Genomic DNA, 19,252 nt, shown 5'->3' with positions numbered 1-19,252 from the left:
GCATCCTCGACCCTACAATTTTGTATAGCTAATTATACTGCAGTCCTTGCAAAATACGACCACAAAAACTATAATAAATTCATGGATTTTATTGATGACATTCCAGAACAGAAAAAACAACATTTCACAGCTCTGGTTTCCGAGGGACAAAGCATATCACGCACCGCTCTTCAAGCGGCCCTCGATGTAGCCAACACTGCAGCAAGATCGACCGCGACAGCAGTAGTCATGCGACGGGGTTCATGGCTCTCCTCCTCTTTTTTTCCTCGAGAAGTTTAGAGCACCATTGAAGATCTTCCCTTCGACGGTGACAAACTTTTTGCTTCTACCACGAACGATGTGCTTCATTCAATGAAGGACTCAAGGGCAACCCTCCGGTCTTTAGGTCTCCAGACACCTATGACCAGAAGACGGCAATATAGATACCAACCGTACCACCGTCCACGCTATCCCACATTTACACAACATTCCCATAGACAGCAGCAACAACAACAACAACGTCAAAGATCAAGATTCCAGCGCCATCGTCCCAATTCTGCAGGGGCACCTCAACCCCCTCCAACTAATAGGCAGATTTGAAGCCTTGGTCAAGGGCTTAGAAAACAGCGTTCCCACTTCAGCCAACACACCTATCTTTGGACACCGCCTACAACCATTCTCCCACCAATGGAAGAACATTACCTCCGACAAGTGGGTCATAGAGGTAGTTACAATTGGATACACCATCCCCTTCCTCTCCTTGCCTCCCACCCACCCACCCTCCCTGTCCCTCTTCAGGGACCCTTCTCATGAGCAGCTACTCCTCCAAGAAGTGCAACATCTCCTTCATCTGGGAGCAGTAGAAATCGTGCCAGAACGACACAAAGGGAAGGGTTTTTACACCCATTATTTCTTAACAGAAAAGAAAAATGGGGGATGGCGACCAATCCTTGACCTCAGGCGGCTCAACAAATTTGTCAAAAAGCAAAAGTTCAAGATGGTTACCGTCACTGCCTACCTCAGGAAACAAGGGGTCATAGTATTCCCTTACCTCAACGATTGCCTCCTCAAAGCCTCAACGTTCGACGAGGCTCTCCGGTTCACACGACCCACCGTCAATTGTTTCCTATCTCTTGGCCTACAAATAAACAAAAACAAATCCACATTACACCCCACCCAGCACCTGGAGTTCATAGGAGCAGACCTCGACTCCCGGACGGGGTTGGCATCTCTCCAACCCAATCGCTTCAACTCCATAAGCCAACTGGCCACAATAATTCGCAACAGTCCCCAGGTGACTGCCCGAGACTGCCTACAAATACTAAGTCACATGGCCTCGTGCACTTTTGTCGTCCAGAATGCACGTCTCTACATGAGGTGCTTCCAAGCATGGTTGGCCACGGTTTACAGACCGAATGTGCACTCTCTAAACAAGACTCTCTCCCTACCTGTCCGAGTCAAAGATTCTCTACACTGGTGGACAGTTCACTCCAACCTCTGCTCTGGAGTCCCGTTTCTTCAGCAGGCTCCATCACTCATCCTGACCACCGATGCATCTCTGACAGGCTGGGGTGCACACATGTCTCACCACACAGTACAGGGGCTATGGTCGTCAACCAAGACCTCCCTGCACATAAATGTCCTAGAACTTTGAGCTATTCGCAATGCGTGCCGTCACTTCCTGCCACTAATCAAGAATCACCACATACGCATAATGACAGACAACATTGCATGCATGTTTTATGTAAACAGGCAGGGAGGAGCTCGATCCCATTCGCTGTGCACAGAGGCTATGAAGCTCTGGAATTGGTGCATTGCGAACAACATCCGGGTATCAGCCGCCTATCTTCCCAGGGTAATGAACACCACAGCGAATGAACTAAGCAGACACTTCCCATGGGACCACGAGTGGGAGATAGACGAGAAAACCATTCACAATGTATACAGCACTTGGGGTTACCCAACAATAGATCTTTTTGCAACTACAAAAAAAAAAAAAAAAAAAAAAGTCCCAATTTCTGCTCCAGAGCAGGACTGGGAAAACATTCCCTGGGAGACGCGTTCATGACCTCATGGCACCGAAACCTACTCTATGCGTTTCCCCCGATACCAGTTCTCAACAGGGTCCTGATAAAAATACGAACAGACCGAGCCAAGGTGATCCTCATTGCCCTCTCGTGGCCCAGACAACCGTGGTTTCCGTTCCTCACCAGAATGTCGATTCAACCACCAATCTCCTTGCCTCTCATTCCGAACCTCCTATCACAACAACACGGCCGCTTTCTCCACCCCAATCTGTCCATGCTTCACCTCAAAGCCTGGTTCCTACATGGTTTTCCCAAAGCGAACTAGATTGCTCTGAACAAGTTCAAAAGGTGCTCCTACATAGCAGAACACAATCTACTCGCACGACCTATCTTCGAAAGTGGAAACGATTCACACATTGGTGTTCCGCTAAACACCTTTGTCCCACGTCGGTATCTCTTTCGCTCATACTTGACTATCTATTGGGCCTTAAGCAATCCGGCCTTTCTTTCAGCTCCATCAGGGTCCATTTAGCTGCTATTACAACTTTTCACGACAGAATTGATGACACGTCTGTCTTTGCTCATTCTATCACCAAGCGTTTCCTCAAGGGACTACAAACCCTATACCCAGACATTAAACCACCTACCACCCTTTGGGACCTTCGTCTAGTACTGTCTTGCCTAATTCAACAACCATTTGAACCCCTAGCCACGTGCTCCCTTTTACACCTCTCGATGAAAACAGCATTTCTAGTGGCAATTACCTCTGCCAGACGGGCAGGAGAAATAGCAGCTCTTATGGCAGACCCACCATATACGCTATTTTTTAAAGACAAGGTTACCCTCCGATTACACCCCACATTTCTTCCAAAGGTGCACTCGTCATTCCACATTAATGAGCCAATACACCTACCGACTTTTTTTTCCGAAACCACACGCAAACTCGTTCGAAGCCTCAATGCATACACTAGATGTACGCCAAGCCTTGTCCTTCTATTTGGATAGAACCAAACCTTTTAGAACTTCTTCCAGACTTTTTGTCTCCGTTGCGGAGCGCTCCAAAGGTACGCCTATTTCTACCCAGAGACTTTCGAACTGGATTTCCCAGTGCATCCGGTTGTGCTATCAGATGAAGAAGGTTACACCTCCAGACGGCATCAGAACACACTCCACTAGATCTCTGGCTGCCTCTGTAGCATTCTTACACAAAGTTCCCCTGGCTGATATTTGTAAAGCAGCCACCTGGTCCTCGGAGCACACATTTGTTAAACACTATGCCCTTACTCAAGGCCCTCTATCTGACGTACGTTTGGGCAGGGCTGTACTAGCCACGGCGTTCCTATCAGATCCGAAGTCCCTACCTCCTTAAGATACACGGCTTTTAAGTCACCTGGAGTGGAGCACCCACAGGGACATCTCTCTCGAAGAAGAGGAGGAGTGCAGTAACTGACGTTCTTCGAGATGAGTGTCCCTGTGGGTGCTCCACTACCCACCCTCCTCCCCTCTACTTCGGAGTTGGGGTCTCCTCCCCTCTACTTCGGAGTTGGGGTAGCCTCCGTTGTAGAGAAGGAACTGAGGAGACCGGCCACGCATGTGTACTATCAACCTAGACTCACAGCGGGGGGCAGCCTCTGAGCATGCGTGGCCGCTATGAGTACTGCTGCAAAAATCTCCGAGCAAAGGCGCAGGGACGCACCAACACCTGGAGTGGAGCACCCACAGGGACACTCATCTCGAAGAACGTCAGTTACTGCACAGGGTGAGTAACCTCCTCTTATCTAAAGGTATCATACACCTTAGATGTTCACCTATCTTAAACAAACAGCAGGAGAGAAAGAGAGACGTATCTGTTGGTAATCCAGCCACAGGGTGATGGAGACACCACTCTAGAGTTAATATAGCCATTGAAAAAGCATTTGAAGCATAAGTCAAGGCAACACAGATGTCCTGGAAGTACTGTAGGTGAAACATATCATTGGTAATAAAAATGTGGAGAGGAGGCGGTGGTGAATGGGCCTGGTGGGAGAGGCCTATTAATTTGCTCACCTTTGCTTTGTTACATTTATTTGTTTCAGTTTATAAAATTTGATAGGTGCCCATCCTATGCTCTGTGTGCCTATTACATACAGTAAGCAAAGACAATACAACAATCATATAATACAGTATAACATAAAATATATAAATCATATATTGTGCCTATCTAATCCCTAAATTGTGCTTCTTTCTTCTCTGACATATTAGGGCAAAGGAACTGAGATTACCTACTGGCTGACAGGGGTGAAGGACCAGCAGTATAATCTCCCAACACCTCCTTCTGTGTAAGATGTTCTTTATTTGTGGGAAGGGAGAAAGAAGCTCTCAGGCCTTGCACTTCAGTCTTCACCAAAAGTGCTGAAGTGCCCTTCTCCCCTCAGAATTTTTAACTTACTATACTTTTTGGTATTCCTTGGGCTCATGTCAAAGACATAGGCGCCAACTTTCTGCGGCGCCGGTGGGTGCCCACACCCCTCCTCCCCCGGCCCTGCCCCAACTCCAACCTTTCCCCACCCCTGGCCCCGCCCCCATTCCAACCCCATCCCCACCCCCAAAGTCCCCACCCTAACTCCGCCCCCTCCCTGCCCCTATTGGATCCCTTCCCCAAATCCCCGCCCCGGCCCCGCCTCTTCTCCCAGCACGCTGCATTCCCCCTCCTCCTCCCTCCCTCCCTGCCCAGCGAATCAGCTGATTCACAGCCCAAGTGCTGGGAGGGAGTGGGGAGAACCAGGACGCAGCAGCGCGCTCAGGGGAGGAGGCGGAGGTAAGCTGGAGCGGGGGGGGCGGGGAGCTGCCGGTGGGTGCTGAGCACCCACCAATTTTTTTCTGTGGGTGCTCCAGCCCCGGAGCACCTACGGAGTTGGCGCCTATGGTCAAGGACAGAGCAGTGTATGTGCATATGAACACATGCAAATATACATAGCTGTGATGGGTCAAGGCCAGATGGCTATAGGAAAGTAGTGAGAAACAGGTATGTTACCCCAGGCTAAACAAATCCCTGTTACCATGGTAACCAAATGGCAGTTACTCCAGGTTTATCAAGACACCTGGGGCCAATTAAGATCCTTCCAGAAAGCAGTGGAGACAGCTAGGTTGATTGGGACACCTGAAGCCAATCAGGGGCTGGCTGAAACTAGTTAAAAACCTCCCAGTTAGTCAGGTGGGTGTGCATGTCAGGAGCTGTGGGAGGAATTTGTGCTGTTGGAGAGACTGAGCAGTAAACCCCATATCAGGCACAAGGACGGAGGCCCTGAGGTAAGGGTGAAGTGGGGGCTGCTGTGGGGAAGTAGCCCAGGGAATTGTACATGTCCTGTTTCTAAAAGGTCAGCTACCATAGCTGATACTATTAGGGTCCCTGGGCTGGAGCCCGGAGTAGAGGGTGCGCTTGGGCTCCCCCATTTGCCCCCCCCCTTGATTAATCACTGAGACTGGGAGACAACAGATCCTGTGCAAGGGAGGATAGCTTCTCCTCACCTCCCTCACTGGCTTATGATGAAAATGGCTCAGTAGGCTGTGACCCTTGCCTCTAGAGAGAGAAGGGCTACGTGGAGGGTCACAGTGAGGCTCTGAGGCTAGTGAAATCCGCCAGGAAACATGGGACCCCGGAGACAAGGACAGAGCTTTGTATGTGTATATGAACACATGCAAGTATACATAATAGCATTAGTTCTGGGATTGCTAATAGGCTTACATACTTTACTGGATCAGGGCCTTGGATGGGAGACATTCAAGGAAAACGCACCAGAAAGGGGTGTTGATTTAGTAGGTGCAGGTTCAGATTGGGGGGAGGGGAAAGAGTGGTGGTAGTCTCCCAAACTTTACCCCCTGTCCGAGCTCCAATCACTTTTAACGCTAAAATGAGATGCCAATCACAATAGAATGTGCAGATTTCATTATGTAATTTCCCTTCTTTTTTTCTTGTATGATTTGATCAATAGTGAAACAGTTAATAACATTAACATTAAACTGTCATCACCAAGTTTCAGACTCTATACCAAAATGAGATGAACGAGAGCAGTTCACACCTCTTAGGGTACATCTACACTACAGGGGGGAGTCGATTTTAAGATACGCAAATTCAGCTACGTGAATAGCGTAGCTGAATTTGGCGTATCGCAGCCGACTTACCCCGTTGTGAGGACGGCGGCAAAATCGACTTCTGCGGCTTCCCGTCGGCAGCTCTTACTACCACCTCCGCTGGTGGAGTAAGAGCGCCGATTCGGGGATCGATTGTCGCGTCCAGACGGGACGCGATAAATCAATCCCCGAGAGGTCGATTTCTACCCGCCGATTCAGGCGGGTAGTATAGACCTAGCCTTAGTTACCATTTTAGGTTGCCTGCAGACTCAGGCACCTCTTTGTTTATATTGGGTTCTCATTTTAAAGATTAACTTCACAAGCATAAGATCTAGAACAGTGGTCCCCAACCTTTTTCGTCTAGCGGATGCCAGATGACGAGCCACTGAGGACCGTGGCAGCGGATGAGCATCCGCCAAAATGCCGCCAACAAGTGGCAACGTCAATAGGCGTCGTCGCCGAAATGCCGAAGAGAAGCAGTGTCATCCAGAGGCGTCGTCGCCGATTTTCGGCATTTTGGCGGTGACGCCTCTGGATGACGCTGCTTCTCGGCGGCATTTCGGCAGATGCTCGTCCGCCGGCCAGTATGCGGGTGCACTTAGACGGCATGCGCCATGGCACCCACAGGCACTGTGTTGGGGACCCCTGGTCTAGAGACTTAATTTTTAAAACCTTCTAAACAAAACTTCAGTTTCTGGAGCATAAGAGAGGAGTTACCAGGAAAAAATACTTGGTTGATGTCCTGGTTTAATCAGACCCAAGTAGGTAACAGTCTTCCTTTTGAATTAACACTGAGTCAGTTTCCGAAGTAAAGGGGTGTGGTGACAATGAAGTGCTGCCTTTCAGAAGTGACATAAAATTGAGTTCCTGACCACTTGTGGTAATTTAAGATGTTCTTTGCTCAATACAAAGGGCATTAGTTCCAGTGACATGATCAAATTCAAGTCTGGCTGATTACATTTTTCCAAATTAGTTTCAGTGAGATATGGAGTTCTTCTTCTTCACTTCCTCTCCTAACCCGTTGTGTAGTGTTGTTGCTGTGTTCTATTTACGCAGCTGTTGTGATCCACCTCAGAAGTGACTGGGTTTCAATACAGATTGAAGTGATTCCTTTACATACTGTATACGGTAGTTCGTAAAACACATTGGGAACTTTTGGGGTGAAAGGCACTAAATAAATGTAAGATACTATTTATTATTTTTATTGCAAAAGTTTTGAGAATTAAGTCATGTCCCATTGCACAAGTTCAACACTCCTCCGATTCATTCATATCTACCTGAAGCAGAAGAGACTGCCCTTCTCTCAGGGTAAGAGGTGATTTTTGTCAGGATCTTTCTAGACCAGAGAGCATCCAGTTTTCTGAAAAAACAACAAGGAGTCTGGTGGCACCTTAAAGACTAACAGATTTATTTGGGCATAAGCTTTTGTGGGTAAAAACCTCACTTCTTCGGATGCATAGAGTGAAAGTTACAGATGCAGGCATTATATACTGACACATGGAGAGCAGGGAGTTACTTCGCAAGTGGAGAACCAGTGTTGACAGGGCCAATTCAATCAGGGTGGATGTAGTCCACTCCCAATAATAGATGAGGCGGTGTCAATTCCAGGAGAGGAAAAGCTGCTTCTGTAATGAGCCAGCCAGTCCCTATTCAAGCCCAGATTAATGGTGTTAAATTTGCAAATCCAGTTTTCTGGATAGTTTAAAATCCCATGCACTCTTGAGAGACTTGTTGTTCAAACATTCATCTCTGGGCTTGGGAAATGATATTCCTGGCCTACTTTCTTCAGTACTTTTCTTTTCTAACTAGGCACCTTTTTTAACCTAAAGAAATTTTTAAAAGAGCAGGTTTTTTAATTGTTCTGCATGGGACATACCTGTGAAAATCATACATGTCCCATGAATTTCTGGCAGAGTGGCAATTCTAAGAATACTGCCACTATTTTGAGAGACACCTGCAGCTGAATATTACAGATATTTGGAACTGGGTCTGGTCACAGACTCAGAGCCATAGTCCATTTCAACTGGGTTTGGTTCAGGTTTTTCTTCTCTTCATTCCAAGTGACTTCACGGACTCTACAGGTGGGAGATTGTGATGCTAAAGCAAACTTCCTTGGCAGAGATAGTAACCCATATTGTCAGGAACTGTCACAAGTAGGTCCTGAATTGGATTTCTATGTCCAATTAGAATTAGTTCCATCTCATTAGTATATTGAGGGCTTCTGGAAAGATGGCAGAATAGAATTGTCTAAAAATGGCTTGTGAACTGAGGATCCTAGTTACCTGTACTGCATGAGTCACTGAAATCTTTCCTCTCCTGCTATTTCCAGGGAGAATCAGCAGCGGTTGCAAGATGACTTAGCAGGGATGATAACAGAGTCTCTGGAGAAAAGGCAATCTGAAGGGGTCCTGGTGCGTGAGCCTTCCCGGGTGGCGAGCTACCGAAAAGGCACCCTAGAGTACCTGCAGTTGGCCACCACAGAAAACTCCGGCACCCATCTGTAAAACTAGATGTCTAGTGTGACATAAAAACCATGTACAGGCTACAGAAGATACTACATGGAGGCTGGAGACTTGCATTCTCAGGGAGAGCTGCGGGGAAAACAAGACTGTTCTCTCTTTGGGAAATGTCTCTACCACTTGGCTTTTTAATCAGTGAATCAGATAAACCCTTTGCTGTGGTGCCAAAATGTAGTTGCCTCTATGCTTGCTGCATCTTCCCAATCACCTGATTGCTTCACCCAGGCACATCCACCCTGATTTGGGGAAAGAGAAAATATTGTCTAATATTTTTAAAATGTGATCAGCTGTTCAGTGACCCATTTCCCAAAGTCTTCTCTGTAGAGTCTTAATTTATCGTGATTTTAAACTTAGTGTTTAACTTGTTGTTATACTAAACAGAGATTCTTCCTTAGCTCAAGTGGCAACGGACTATGTTTTTGGAGATAAATATTATGGGTTCCATCCTCGATGCCTTTCATGTACAGGTTAGCACAGACCCCATATTTGCAGCCACCAATGTATTACATTTACAGTCCCTGAATGCAGTTTTTATTAGACGTTTCCTCTCCTGCATGGTTGGGGTCATTAATTCCTGCATAAGTCCTTTTATTTAAATAGTTACACCACGGATGAATCAGTTGGCATGTGTTATTGTTTGTCTCCTGTCCACATATTCCAGTCCTGTGCATTTCCTTTCTACCTATAGCATGGCAAATTCATATTCATTTACCCTCACTTAAAAATATGTACTCTGTTTCTAAGTTGAATTTATTTAGCTTCAACTTCCAGCCACTGGATCTTGTTATGTCTTTGTCAGCTAGATCAAAGTGCCCTCTACTATCAGAAATCTTCTCCCCTTCTGCTATTTCAATCCCAAATTGTTCCTGCTTGTTTTAAAAACAAACTGCAAGGCATTGCATTCCAAATGGCTTAGTGAGACATACTTCTGCCCCCAACTGGAGAAGATTTTGGTTGCACCTTTCACTTGCTCATTTGAAGTCATCTCACCAAATACAACCTACAGCTGTCTTTGATCAGAGTATCAGAGTGGTAGCCGTGTTAGTCTGGATCTGTAAAAGCAGCAAAGAGTCCTGTGGCACCTTATAGACTAACAGATGTATTGGAGCATGAGCTTTCATGGGTGAATATCCACCCACATGCATCCAATGAAGTGGGTATTCACCCACGAAAGCTCATGCTTCAATACATCTGTTAGTCTATAAGGTGCCACAGGACTCTTTGCTGCTTTGATCAGAGTGAGAGCCTTGTGTTAATGAGTTATCTACATTTCCTCCTACTGAGTTTGTACATCTGCACTTCCTGTTCATAACAGCAATGCTTGTCTGTATTCCCTTTCCGTTTGTGCATGTGCCTGCAATCCCGCTGGCCATGTGCATCTCTGCATACATTCTGTGTTATGGCATATCTTCATGGATCTTCTGTGGTGGTGTTATGTAGCTCTATAGGTAATTGATTCCAAACATATCTCAGCACAACTAATGTTAGAACACAGTGGCTTCTTAAACATAATACCTTGGTAGGGGTTTGATTAGAGTAAATGAGGAACAAATGAATATCCTGTACCCAAGACATCACTACAGGATCTTCACTTGGAGATGCTAGAAAATACAGGGAAACCAAAGGAAAGACTAAAATTTGAAATGTTTTCCTTGCTAATAGAACTGCACTAACTTCTTGTGTGACCATCTGAGAGGAATGCAGAGAGAGGTGTTGAGAGGAAAGAGCAGCTAGACTCAGAGGGTCCTTTATCACCCTGATGATAGTTCCAACCATGTTTAAAAACTTTTCTGCTATAACAATCAGCTGTAAATCACATATTGGAGCTAAATAGAGAAATATATTTAACTCATTTAAATATTCTTTCCTGGTCAGTAATGTCACATGGAGAGAGCATGTGCTAAAAGTGAAATTTTCATTTTATGAAGCATGTTTCATAAATGAAAAATCATGAAATATTTGTTTTCAGGCAAACCTAGCACTTATGCATTCAGCCTTAGACATTAGAACTCATTTTATTGAAGGAGGAATAGTTAGCCACCGCACTGGGGTTTATCCTCACATCTTTTTAAGAAGTACCCTGGGACCTTTACCTTTCAACTAGAATAGCAACAAGAACAAAACAGTTTTGCACAAGGATGGTATATTTAGTAATGCTGCATCCCTGCTACTGCTACAGCACTGCAATATGAGCTTTGGGCACAAGCCAAAGCCTTGGTGTGTGACTTGAACGAGTGATCATCTGACCCAGATATGAGAGAGCTACCACACGAACTACAGTGACAACCTTTAAAAGAGTCCTGGTAAGAATGGTAATATTGATTTAGAGCAATGGTCCATCTAGTGGCCAGTGCCAGATGCTTCAGATGGAGTGAACAGAACAGGGCAATTTATAACGTGATCCATCTCCTGACATTTTAGTGCCAGTTTCTAGCAGCTAGAGGTCTACGGACTCCCAGAGTATGGGGTTGCATCCCTGACCATTTTGACTAATAGCCATTGATGGACCTATCCTCCATGAACTTCTCTCTTTTAAAAACACAGTTATACTTTAGACTGTCACAACATCCCCTGGCAACGAGTTCCACAAGTTGACTTTAAACCTGCTGCCTCTTAATTTCATGGGGTGACCTCTGGTTTGTGTGTTATGCAAAGGAGTAAATAACACTTTCTTATTCACATTCTCCACACCGTTTATGATTTTATAGACTTCTATCATATGCCCTTCAGTCATCTCTTTTCTAAGGTGAACAGTCCCAGTCTTTTTAATCTCTCTTCACATGGAAACTGTTCCATACCCCTGATAATTTATGTTGCCCTTCTCTGTACTTTTTCCACTTCTAATGCATCTTTTTTTTTAAATGGGGGCAATCAGAACTGCATGCAATATTCAAGGTGTGGGCATACCATGCATCAACAGCTGCTTGAGAATATCAGGAGGAATACCCAAAATACGACAAGAAATTGACATGACCTACAAGTAATCTGGATTGCAGGGGGCAAAGGAGGGATGATGATGCTTTATCATCTCGACTTGTGAGACATGAGCTTGTTGGACGTATTTTTTCAGCAACATAAGGAACTGGTCTTTCTTTGATGCAAAATGTGTGGTCTCATGGGCCATGGCCTCATTCTTGTAATAAATACATTGTTTTATTGCGTGCTTTTCTGACAAACAGCCACTTTGTGATTCTTGAACGTACCTGGAAACTATTGGTTAAAATGGCACCAGTTGGAACTAGGTGCTATGGGCCATTGGATGAACCAGCAAGTCTGAGGCATAATAGCATGACCCCCGCAACATACAGGAAATTGCTGCTGTGATGAACCTGCCTCTGGCAGGAAGAGCAAGGATTTAGGAGTGGAAGATAAGCATCCATAGGAGAAGCTGAAGAGAGGCCAGTCCTGATCCCAACAGTGGGAAGAATGGTATAGAGAAGGTGTTCTCAACCTTTTTCTTCCTGAGGCCCCTCAAATGCTATAAAAATTCCTTGGCCTGCCTGTGCCACAACTGTTTTTCTGCCTATCCAGTAGCTTAAAAGCCAGGGCCAGCATTAGGGGATAGCAAGAAGGACAACTGGAGCCCCATACCACAGGTTGTCCTGTGAAGCTTTGTTGCTCAGACTGTGGCGTCAGCCCTGCACCAGGGGGCTCAGGCTTTGGCTTTATGCCCTGGGCTCCAGCGATTCCAATGCCAGTCCTGCTCTCTGGTTTATTTTGATGGACCCCCTGAAACCTGCTCATGGCCCCCCAAAGGGGCACCAGACCCCAGATGGTGAACCACTGGTATAGAGTAGACAACAGGGCATGGGGGGAAGAGGGGAAGACAGGTGATCTTGTTTCATTTCACAGGTCAGAGGCTTCCCCTGTGACCTTGGGCAAGTAGATTCACCCTGTACCCAGCTCCCACTTGTAAAATGGGAGTAGTTCCACCCCCCGTGAGGTTAAGTCCCTTGCTGACTGTCAGGTCTGAGGAACACACAAGCACCTAGGTAGAGAGACATGAATGTGGGCAGGGGCTGGTGGGTGGCGCAGCCCTGGGGCTGTTGCTGTGCTGATGGGCTTGTTTGGGTGGGCTTTATGGGGCACAAGGGGAGCGAGCCAGGGGGGCGGCAACGCCTGCCCAGCCCCGGTGTTTGGTGGGAAATGCTGGTGACGTGGGCTCGGGAGCGTCCAGGTGCCGTTGCCACCCAAGCCCTCTAGTGAGTTGTCAAAATAGAACATGGATTTTTTATGAATTGGTTCACTATTCAATATGGGTTGAAGTAGTTTGATAAATTTCACTCCACAATTTGGGTGCTGTTTATAAGGAGTATTCAATTGATTACTCTGTATTCGAAATTAGCAATTTAAGATCTCTGATTAGCAATGTCACTTAAATCAACTGCAGGGCCGGCTCCAGGCACCAGGCAACCAAGCACATGCTTGGGGCGGCACCTGGTAAGGGGCGACCAATCTTGGGGTGGCGGGGTGCAGCACGGCACTCCGCGGGGGGGCAGTGCGGGGCGCGGTGCTGGGGGGTGGGGGATCTGGCGATGCGGCGCTCGGCGGGGTGGGGGTTCGGCGGCGCAGCACTCGGCGGGGCGGCACTTTTTTTTGCTGCTTGGGGCAGCAAAAAAGTTAGAGCCGGCCCTGCTCCAGGCTCTCAAGTCTGGGAGGGAGGGGGAGCAGCGGTGCGTGAAACCGCCGCTCGGGATCTCCCCGTCCCTCCCAGGTTTGAGAGCCTGGGAGGGAGGGGGAGACCCTGAGCCGCCGCAGCGCGCGTAACAGCTGATTCAAGTGCCGCTGCTCCCCCTCCCTCCCAGGTTTGAGAGCCTGGGAGGGAGGGCGAGTAGTGGCGCGCGAATCAGCTGTTTCGCGCGCCGTGGCAGCAGCAGTGGAGGTGAGCTAGGGCGGCCGGGGCACATTTTTAGGGGCGGCATTCTGGCGCCAGCCATGCCGCCCCTAAAAATGTGTCGCCCCAAGCACCAGCTTGTTTTGCTGGTGCCTAGAGCTGGCCCTGCCTGGGAGGGAAGGGGAGAAGTGGCGCCCGCGCCGCAGCCACTCGGAGTCTCCCCCTCCCTCCCAGGCTCTCAAACCTGGGAGGGGGGGGAGACTCCAAGTGGCCGCGGCGCGGCGCCACTTCTCCCCCTCCCTTCTTCCCTCCCTCCTAGGCTTGAGAGTCTGGGGGGAGGAGGTAGGGCTGGGGATTTGGGGAAGGGGCGGAGTTGAGGCAGGGCCGGGGGGTGGGGTAATTAAATAAGTGGGGGGGCGGCCAAAATTGGTTTTGCTTTGGGTGGCAAAAATCCTAGAGCCGACCCTGCTCAGGAGCCAAGAAGGTTTTGGAGGAGGGAAAGAGAGCAGCCAATACTATTTTCTTACGAGATAAAGGGGAGGAGAGAACAAAAATTACCAGCAGCTCAGGGTGTCCCTGCTCCCTCCCTTCTTGTGAAAAATGGGTCCGTCTTCTCTCTGCTCCTCTATCCTCCCCTTTCCTCTTCTATAATGCTGCCATACCAGGCCTGGGATGGAGGAGAAGGCGGCCCTCTTGGAGTTGCCCTCTCCCAAGGCCTGCAAGGGGGTGTTTGTGAAGATCCACTGGAGCTGCCCCCCTCCCAGGTGTGTGCGTCTCTCTCTCTCTCCCTGGAGTTTTTCCTCCAACTAGGTCTAGATGGGGATGAAGAACCTACACAGGAGGAGCCTACACAGGAGGTTGGGAGTAAGGGGCACATATGGGTTTGCGAGGCAAGAGGGGTGCAGAATTGTTGTGTGGCTGGGTGTGTGGAGTTGATGTGTAACTGGGATAAGTGTGAGGACTGGGGATTTGTCACAAAATAAGTTGTTTTGGGGTTGGGAGTGCAACGTTGATGTGGGGGCTGGGACATAAAATTACTTGTGATGGCCAAAATTGTATTTCTCACTGTAAATTGGCAATGTGAATTGACACACACATTGGAGGCGGACAGGGGAAGTTAAAGTCAGAAGACAGCTCAGTAATCATTAAAATAAAAAAAAAACTTACAATTTATGAGACAACCTCAAAATTTTGGGGGTTCTGACTCCTGATTTTTGAACTTTTGGTGTTTGCGGTACTATGCAGGTATCTTGATGGGTTGTGAATGGAGACCTGATGTTATCAGATCCCATGTCATTGAGGGCTGAAAGATGAAGGTTGGGATTTTCAAAAGTATTCAGTCTTGGTCTTTTGCCACTGACTTCCTACAGAGCAGAGTTAGGCTAACTCTGAGCACTTTTTGAAAATGCCAGCTGAAGACCAGCATTTTGAGTTGGTAGACTAAGTGAATAGGGACAGGTCATGGAACAACATTGTGATGTGCTCTTGGTGTCTTTTCCTGTATTCTGTACAGTTGAGTTTCTGTGCTGCCTTCACCTTCAGCCGCTGATCCAGCGATTTAGAATGGCCCAGTCATCATCAGTGGGAAAGTGCATTGATTATATACGTTTTGTGGGAAACTGGATGTAACAATCCTCCTCCTTTCAGTCTTGTGACTTGAAGAAACTGTACTGAGAAACATCCATGTATTTGTATACAAGACAAGAGTGAACATTGTGTTGAAATTTGAGACCATCAGTCTAACTTAAGTGCATTGATGTTTTAGCAAGATTGCTGTTTTAATTAATGTGATTTTCAAAATGCTAAAGGAAATAAGCTTGTGTTTTTTCATGATTATATAGAAAAGCAAGATGAAATCTCAAGTTCTAGGGAGCCAGTATCATAATAGCTTGGGTTTACCTACCTGGATTTGAGGTGCAAAGCAGCTATCAAGTGGCTCCTTCACTATTAGTTATACAGGAGAACTATTGGAAAAAACCTTTGCAATCTTCTGAATCTCAACTGGAAATCAAAGTTGATGATGCCCATGGCACTCTGTTTGTAAATTGTTTTCAATATCTCTCTTTGTAGGATTTCTTCTGGGTCAGGTATGGGAGCATCTTTTTTTCTATATCAGGACTCAACCGTGGTTGAAAAGATTGTGAACATAGTTTCCTGCAAGTGATATAGCACTGTGCACATGGTCGCTAGAGGGTTAGAGGGTTAGTCTTAATACAGTCACAGTTTGTGCAGCTAATGTAGTATGTTTCTATCTTTGGAAAGGCGGTAGGAGAGTTTGCTGTAGTGTAAAATGTGTTCACTTTAATTGAGCGAGTACTGGGTGGAGCTTTTGATTAAAAAAAAGTCAGTATAATTATTTTGAAATGTGCCAGAATTTCAGTCCTGGAAACTGAGGATGTCCACAGGTCAAATATGAGACAGGAAGTGGCTATACATGCTTCTCCCTGTCTCTGCCCTACCAATGAGCCTGACCTTAGCTCTGTTCCTCAGGGGCCATCTCTAGGCCTGAGTAGGTAGTCTGTTTTTTGTCGCTTTTCAATTTTTTCCCCCTTTAAGATTGTGAACAGAGGTGTCAGATATGGTGAACCAACCAGTCTGTCCAGTTGTCTGTTACTTAAGTCAGCAAACAGGCATCTGATGACAATTATTCTAGGTCATTAATATAGATTGATATAGTATTAGTATTAATAATGAATAATAGTATTAATATAGATTGATACTAGTGACCTAGAATTGGTTGGCTGCATAAACTTCACTACCAATTGTCTGATCCATCTAGTTCTCCACAAGGGATAGAGTATCTCAGTAGAATGAGGTCTCCACACTTCTTATTGCTGGAAATATGTAATACAATATTCTAACTTTCTCCTCCTTGGTTTTTGTTTTCAGAAATCCGCTATGCAACAGTATATTTGGATGAAAACTGAGAAAACAATCCAGGTCAAAGATATGCCTCCTTGGACAGGAATGGAGATACCTATGGCTTTTACAATGACACCATACAATCAACAGGGTGCAGGATTCTGGAGATCAGAGCAGGCTATGGGAGTCAGTCCATAGGCAATGAACGCCTCATGTATGCAGCTGGCTTTTTCCAGGGCTATCTCACAGCACCATAAGTACCTTTCAAGTTAGCTTACTCTGTAAGTACCTCATTTCAGTGCATGATACTGCCAGCTATTTCTTCAGGTCTCTTTTCTCCCTCTCTATTTTGATGCATATAAGTTAACTATAAGCAGGGCCAGCTCCAGGCATCAGCGTAGGAAGCAGGTGCTTGGGGCGGCTAATTCAAAGGGGCGGCACTCCGTCCGGTATTGGGGCAGCATGTTCGGGTCTTCGGCGGCGGGTCACTCATTCCCTCTCTTCCTCTTTGAGCTGCCGCCAAATTGCCGCCGAAGAGGAAGAGAGGGAGGACCCGCTGCTTAATTGCGGCAGAAGAAGCGACGCGATTGAGCTGCCGCCGAAGTGACGCTGCTCTCTTTTTTTTTTTTTTTTTTTTTGCCGCTTGGGGCGGCAGAAAATCTGGAGCCGGCCCTGACTATATGTGTGGCAGTTCAAATATTTGTTACAATATTAACACTTATCACTTTTCATCCAAAGATTTAAAAGTTAGTTTGTTTTTTAACAAAGAGTCTCACAAGAACTTGGAGAGAGAGAGATGAATATTAAACCTATTTTACTGATAAGGAATTGAACCACAGAGATTAAGTAGCTTTTCTAGAATTCAACAATTGGAATGCAAGCCAGGAGTCCTGTCTCGCATTTCCCCCAAGTAGATCACAAATGGATGAATTAGTCATTCTTTAAAAATAGCTCTTATGGAGGGATACGTACATCTTCCCTTCCTTTCCTTGCTCAAATGCTGAAAGAACCCCAGTTAACATAAGGCAGTTGTTCTCCCTTGGGACATGTGCATAAATCTTCCACGTTGAAATCTGAAAACAAATGGGGGGCATCTCAAGCTGTACTTTCTTCCCCATCTTACTGCCTGCCACATTCATCTCTGTGCATTTGGAAGGTCTGTTCTCCAAGAGCCAGCATTGTCTGAATTTTCTCCAATAAGAGATAAGTAAGTCTCTTTATGCCCTTATTCTCTCCTTTTGCACACAGCTTAACTGCCTCTTTTAAAGGCTCTCCTCTTCTGATAACAGCAAGTGGAAAGCATAGCAGTCTGTTCTGTCAGGCATCAGGCTACAGCAAAATAATCTAAATAGACTGGCATGCTCTATTTCACTCAGGAGCACATAGGGAGGTTCTATGTTTCAGAAAACTATTTCATCATATTTTTTTTTCATAAACTCAGAGGTGCTGATGCTCTTCTATTATATCTTATCCTTTACTGTACAGACTAAGAAAGTATGTGTCCTGCTGTGCTTTTTCTTAACTTGTTTAACTTGTTATAAACAAAATGACTTAAAGGAGTCATCTTCATCCCCTCTCCCCCACATACACCCCTCCACTCTTAAAAGGAAATAATTTGGTTATTCCTGTGTTCATTTAGTACCCTGGACACTGATTAAAATGAGGAAAAAAATTTTTTAGCATTGTGCCCAAAAACTGTGCATTATCTGGTACTATGGGGAGCGAGGGAGGGACGGAGGGGGAAAGTAGTTCCTTTTATAATTGCTTTTGGATTTTCAAAATTCACAGTTCAAATTTGGTGGGCACTACCTGTTAAATTTCTTAATACTAACTAGTTGTATTCAGACTGGGATAAAATCTGTCATTGCTTGGCACAGAAATGGCTCCGAGTTCTTTCAAAAACCCTTGTTTTATAAATGAACTGAGAATTATTGGCCCAGATCTTCAAAAGCAGGTGCCTGAAGATAGGCACCTAAATCCATATTTAGGCAGCTAAATAAATGTCCTGACTTTCAGAGGCACTGAGTGTCACACTTACAGGGCAAGCTGCATCTCAGAGCCCTTCTCTGGTCTCTGAGTGCACCCACACAGGTAATAGCCCTCATGTCCTTACCTTTTCCAGGGTGGAATCCTGCAATGCTCGCTTAGACACGGCCCTGGGTTACAGTATCTGTAGATCAGCTGCACTTACCCCGCCGACCTGACTGGGTTTGGGTCTCCTCGTACTTCCTTTCAGTGGCAGATGGAGAAATAAAATTGAGAGGAGTGCTAGGCCTCACTTTGCTCAGCCAATTACAGAGCAGCTCCAAATCCATCACACTGAGCACCTACGTTGCTCATTTATTTCAATGGAACATGATAGGCCCCAGAGAGGAAACTGTCAAATGTCTCTCTGGTATGATCTCACCCAGCCTGCATTCTGTCAGTGATGCTCCTTTTCATTTAAAGAGGTAAATTGAAATTCTCCTTTGGAGTGTACCTCAAGATTCTCAGTCCGGTTTCATGATTGCCTTACATTTTGCCCTAGGTAGAATAGAAAAGCTTTAACTTAATCTAATGAGCTGATTACTGCTTGAGTATGACACCATTATAAAGCATGAAGGACTTAGACGTTTCATTAAATATCATAAGGCAATTAAAAAAAATCACTTGAGTCCCTGAACTCCTTCCTCCCTTGTATCTGATCTCTGATTTGTGCAAGGAGGCAGGGCCTCTCAAGAAGCTACAAGTCCCTGATTCTGCACTGGCTTGGTCAGTGAGTAGCCTAGAGATGCCACTAGTGTAAAGTCTGCCCTATGTTACTGGACATTCACTGGGTGTGGCAGATAGAGGGGTCTGTCAGGGGGCTGGTTACAACGCCTTGATTACCTGCCCTGGCCCAAGCACTTATTAGAGCAACCTGGGAGCTTCTCTAACTTGCT

At 46.2% G+C, this 19,252-nt stretch overlaps 1 protein-coding gene and 1 long non-coding RNA gene across 3 annotated transcripts in view; one reads left to right on the top strand and one right to left on the bottom strand.

Annotated features, from left to right (window-relative positions):
- LOC128838139 (guanylyl cyclase C-like) overlaps positions 1–9,031 on the top strand; it is a 145,847-nt gene extending 136,816 nt beyond the window's left edge. For both annotated transcript variants that reach the window (XM_054030063.1, XM_054030055.1), the window contains exons 26-27: positions 4,248–4,324; positions 8,446–9,031. In XM_054030063.1, coding sequence (XP_053886038.1) covers positions 4,248–4,324; positions 8,446–8,620 — 252 coding nt within the window. In that variant the 3' untranslated portion in view covers positions 8,621–9,031. The remainder of the gene's footprint in view (positions 1–4,247; positions 4,325–8,445) is intronic.
- On the bottom strand, positions 81–18,580 carry LOC128838171 (uncharacterized). Its single transcript, XR_008445113.1, has 3 exons — positions 18,445–18,580; positions 1,031–1,117; positions 81–397 (listed from the first exon to the last, which is right to left on the bottom strand). It is a non-coding gene; the product is annotated as an uncharacterized LOC128838171 (long non-coding RNA).
- Positions 18,581–19,252: the final 672 nt, after the last annotated feature.

The sequence above is a fragment of the Malaclemys terrapin genome, chromosome 1 (assembly GCF_027887155.1).
Source record: "Malaclemys terrapin pileata isolate rMalTer1 chromosome 1, rMalTer1.hap1, whole genome shotgun sequence".
NCBI lineage: Eukaryota > Metazoa > Chordata > Testudines > Emydidae > Malaclemys > Malaclemys terrapin.
Note: the sequence above shows the minus strand (reverse complement) of the source record. Positions and strands in the feature narration are given on the sequence as shown.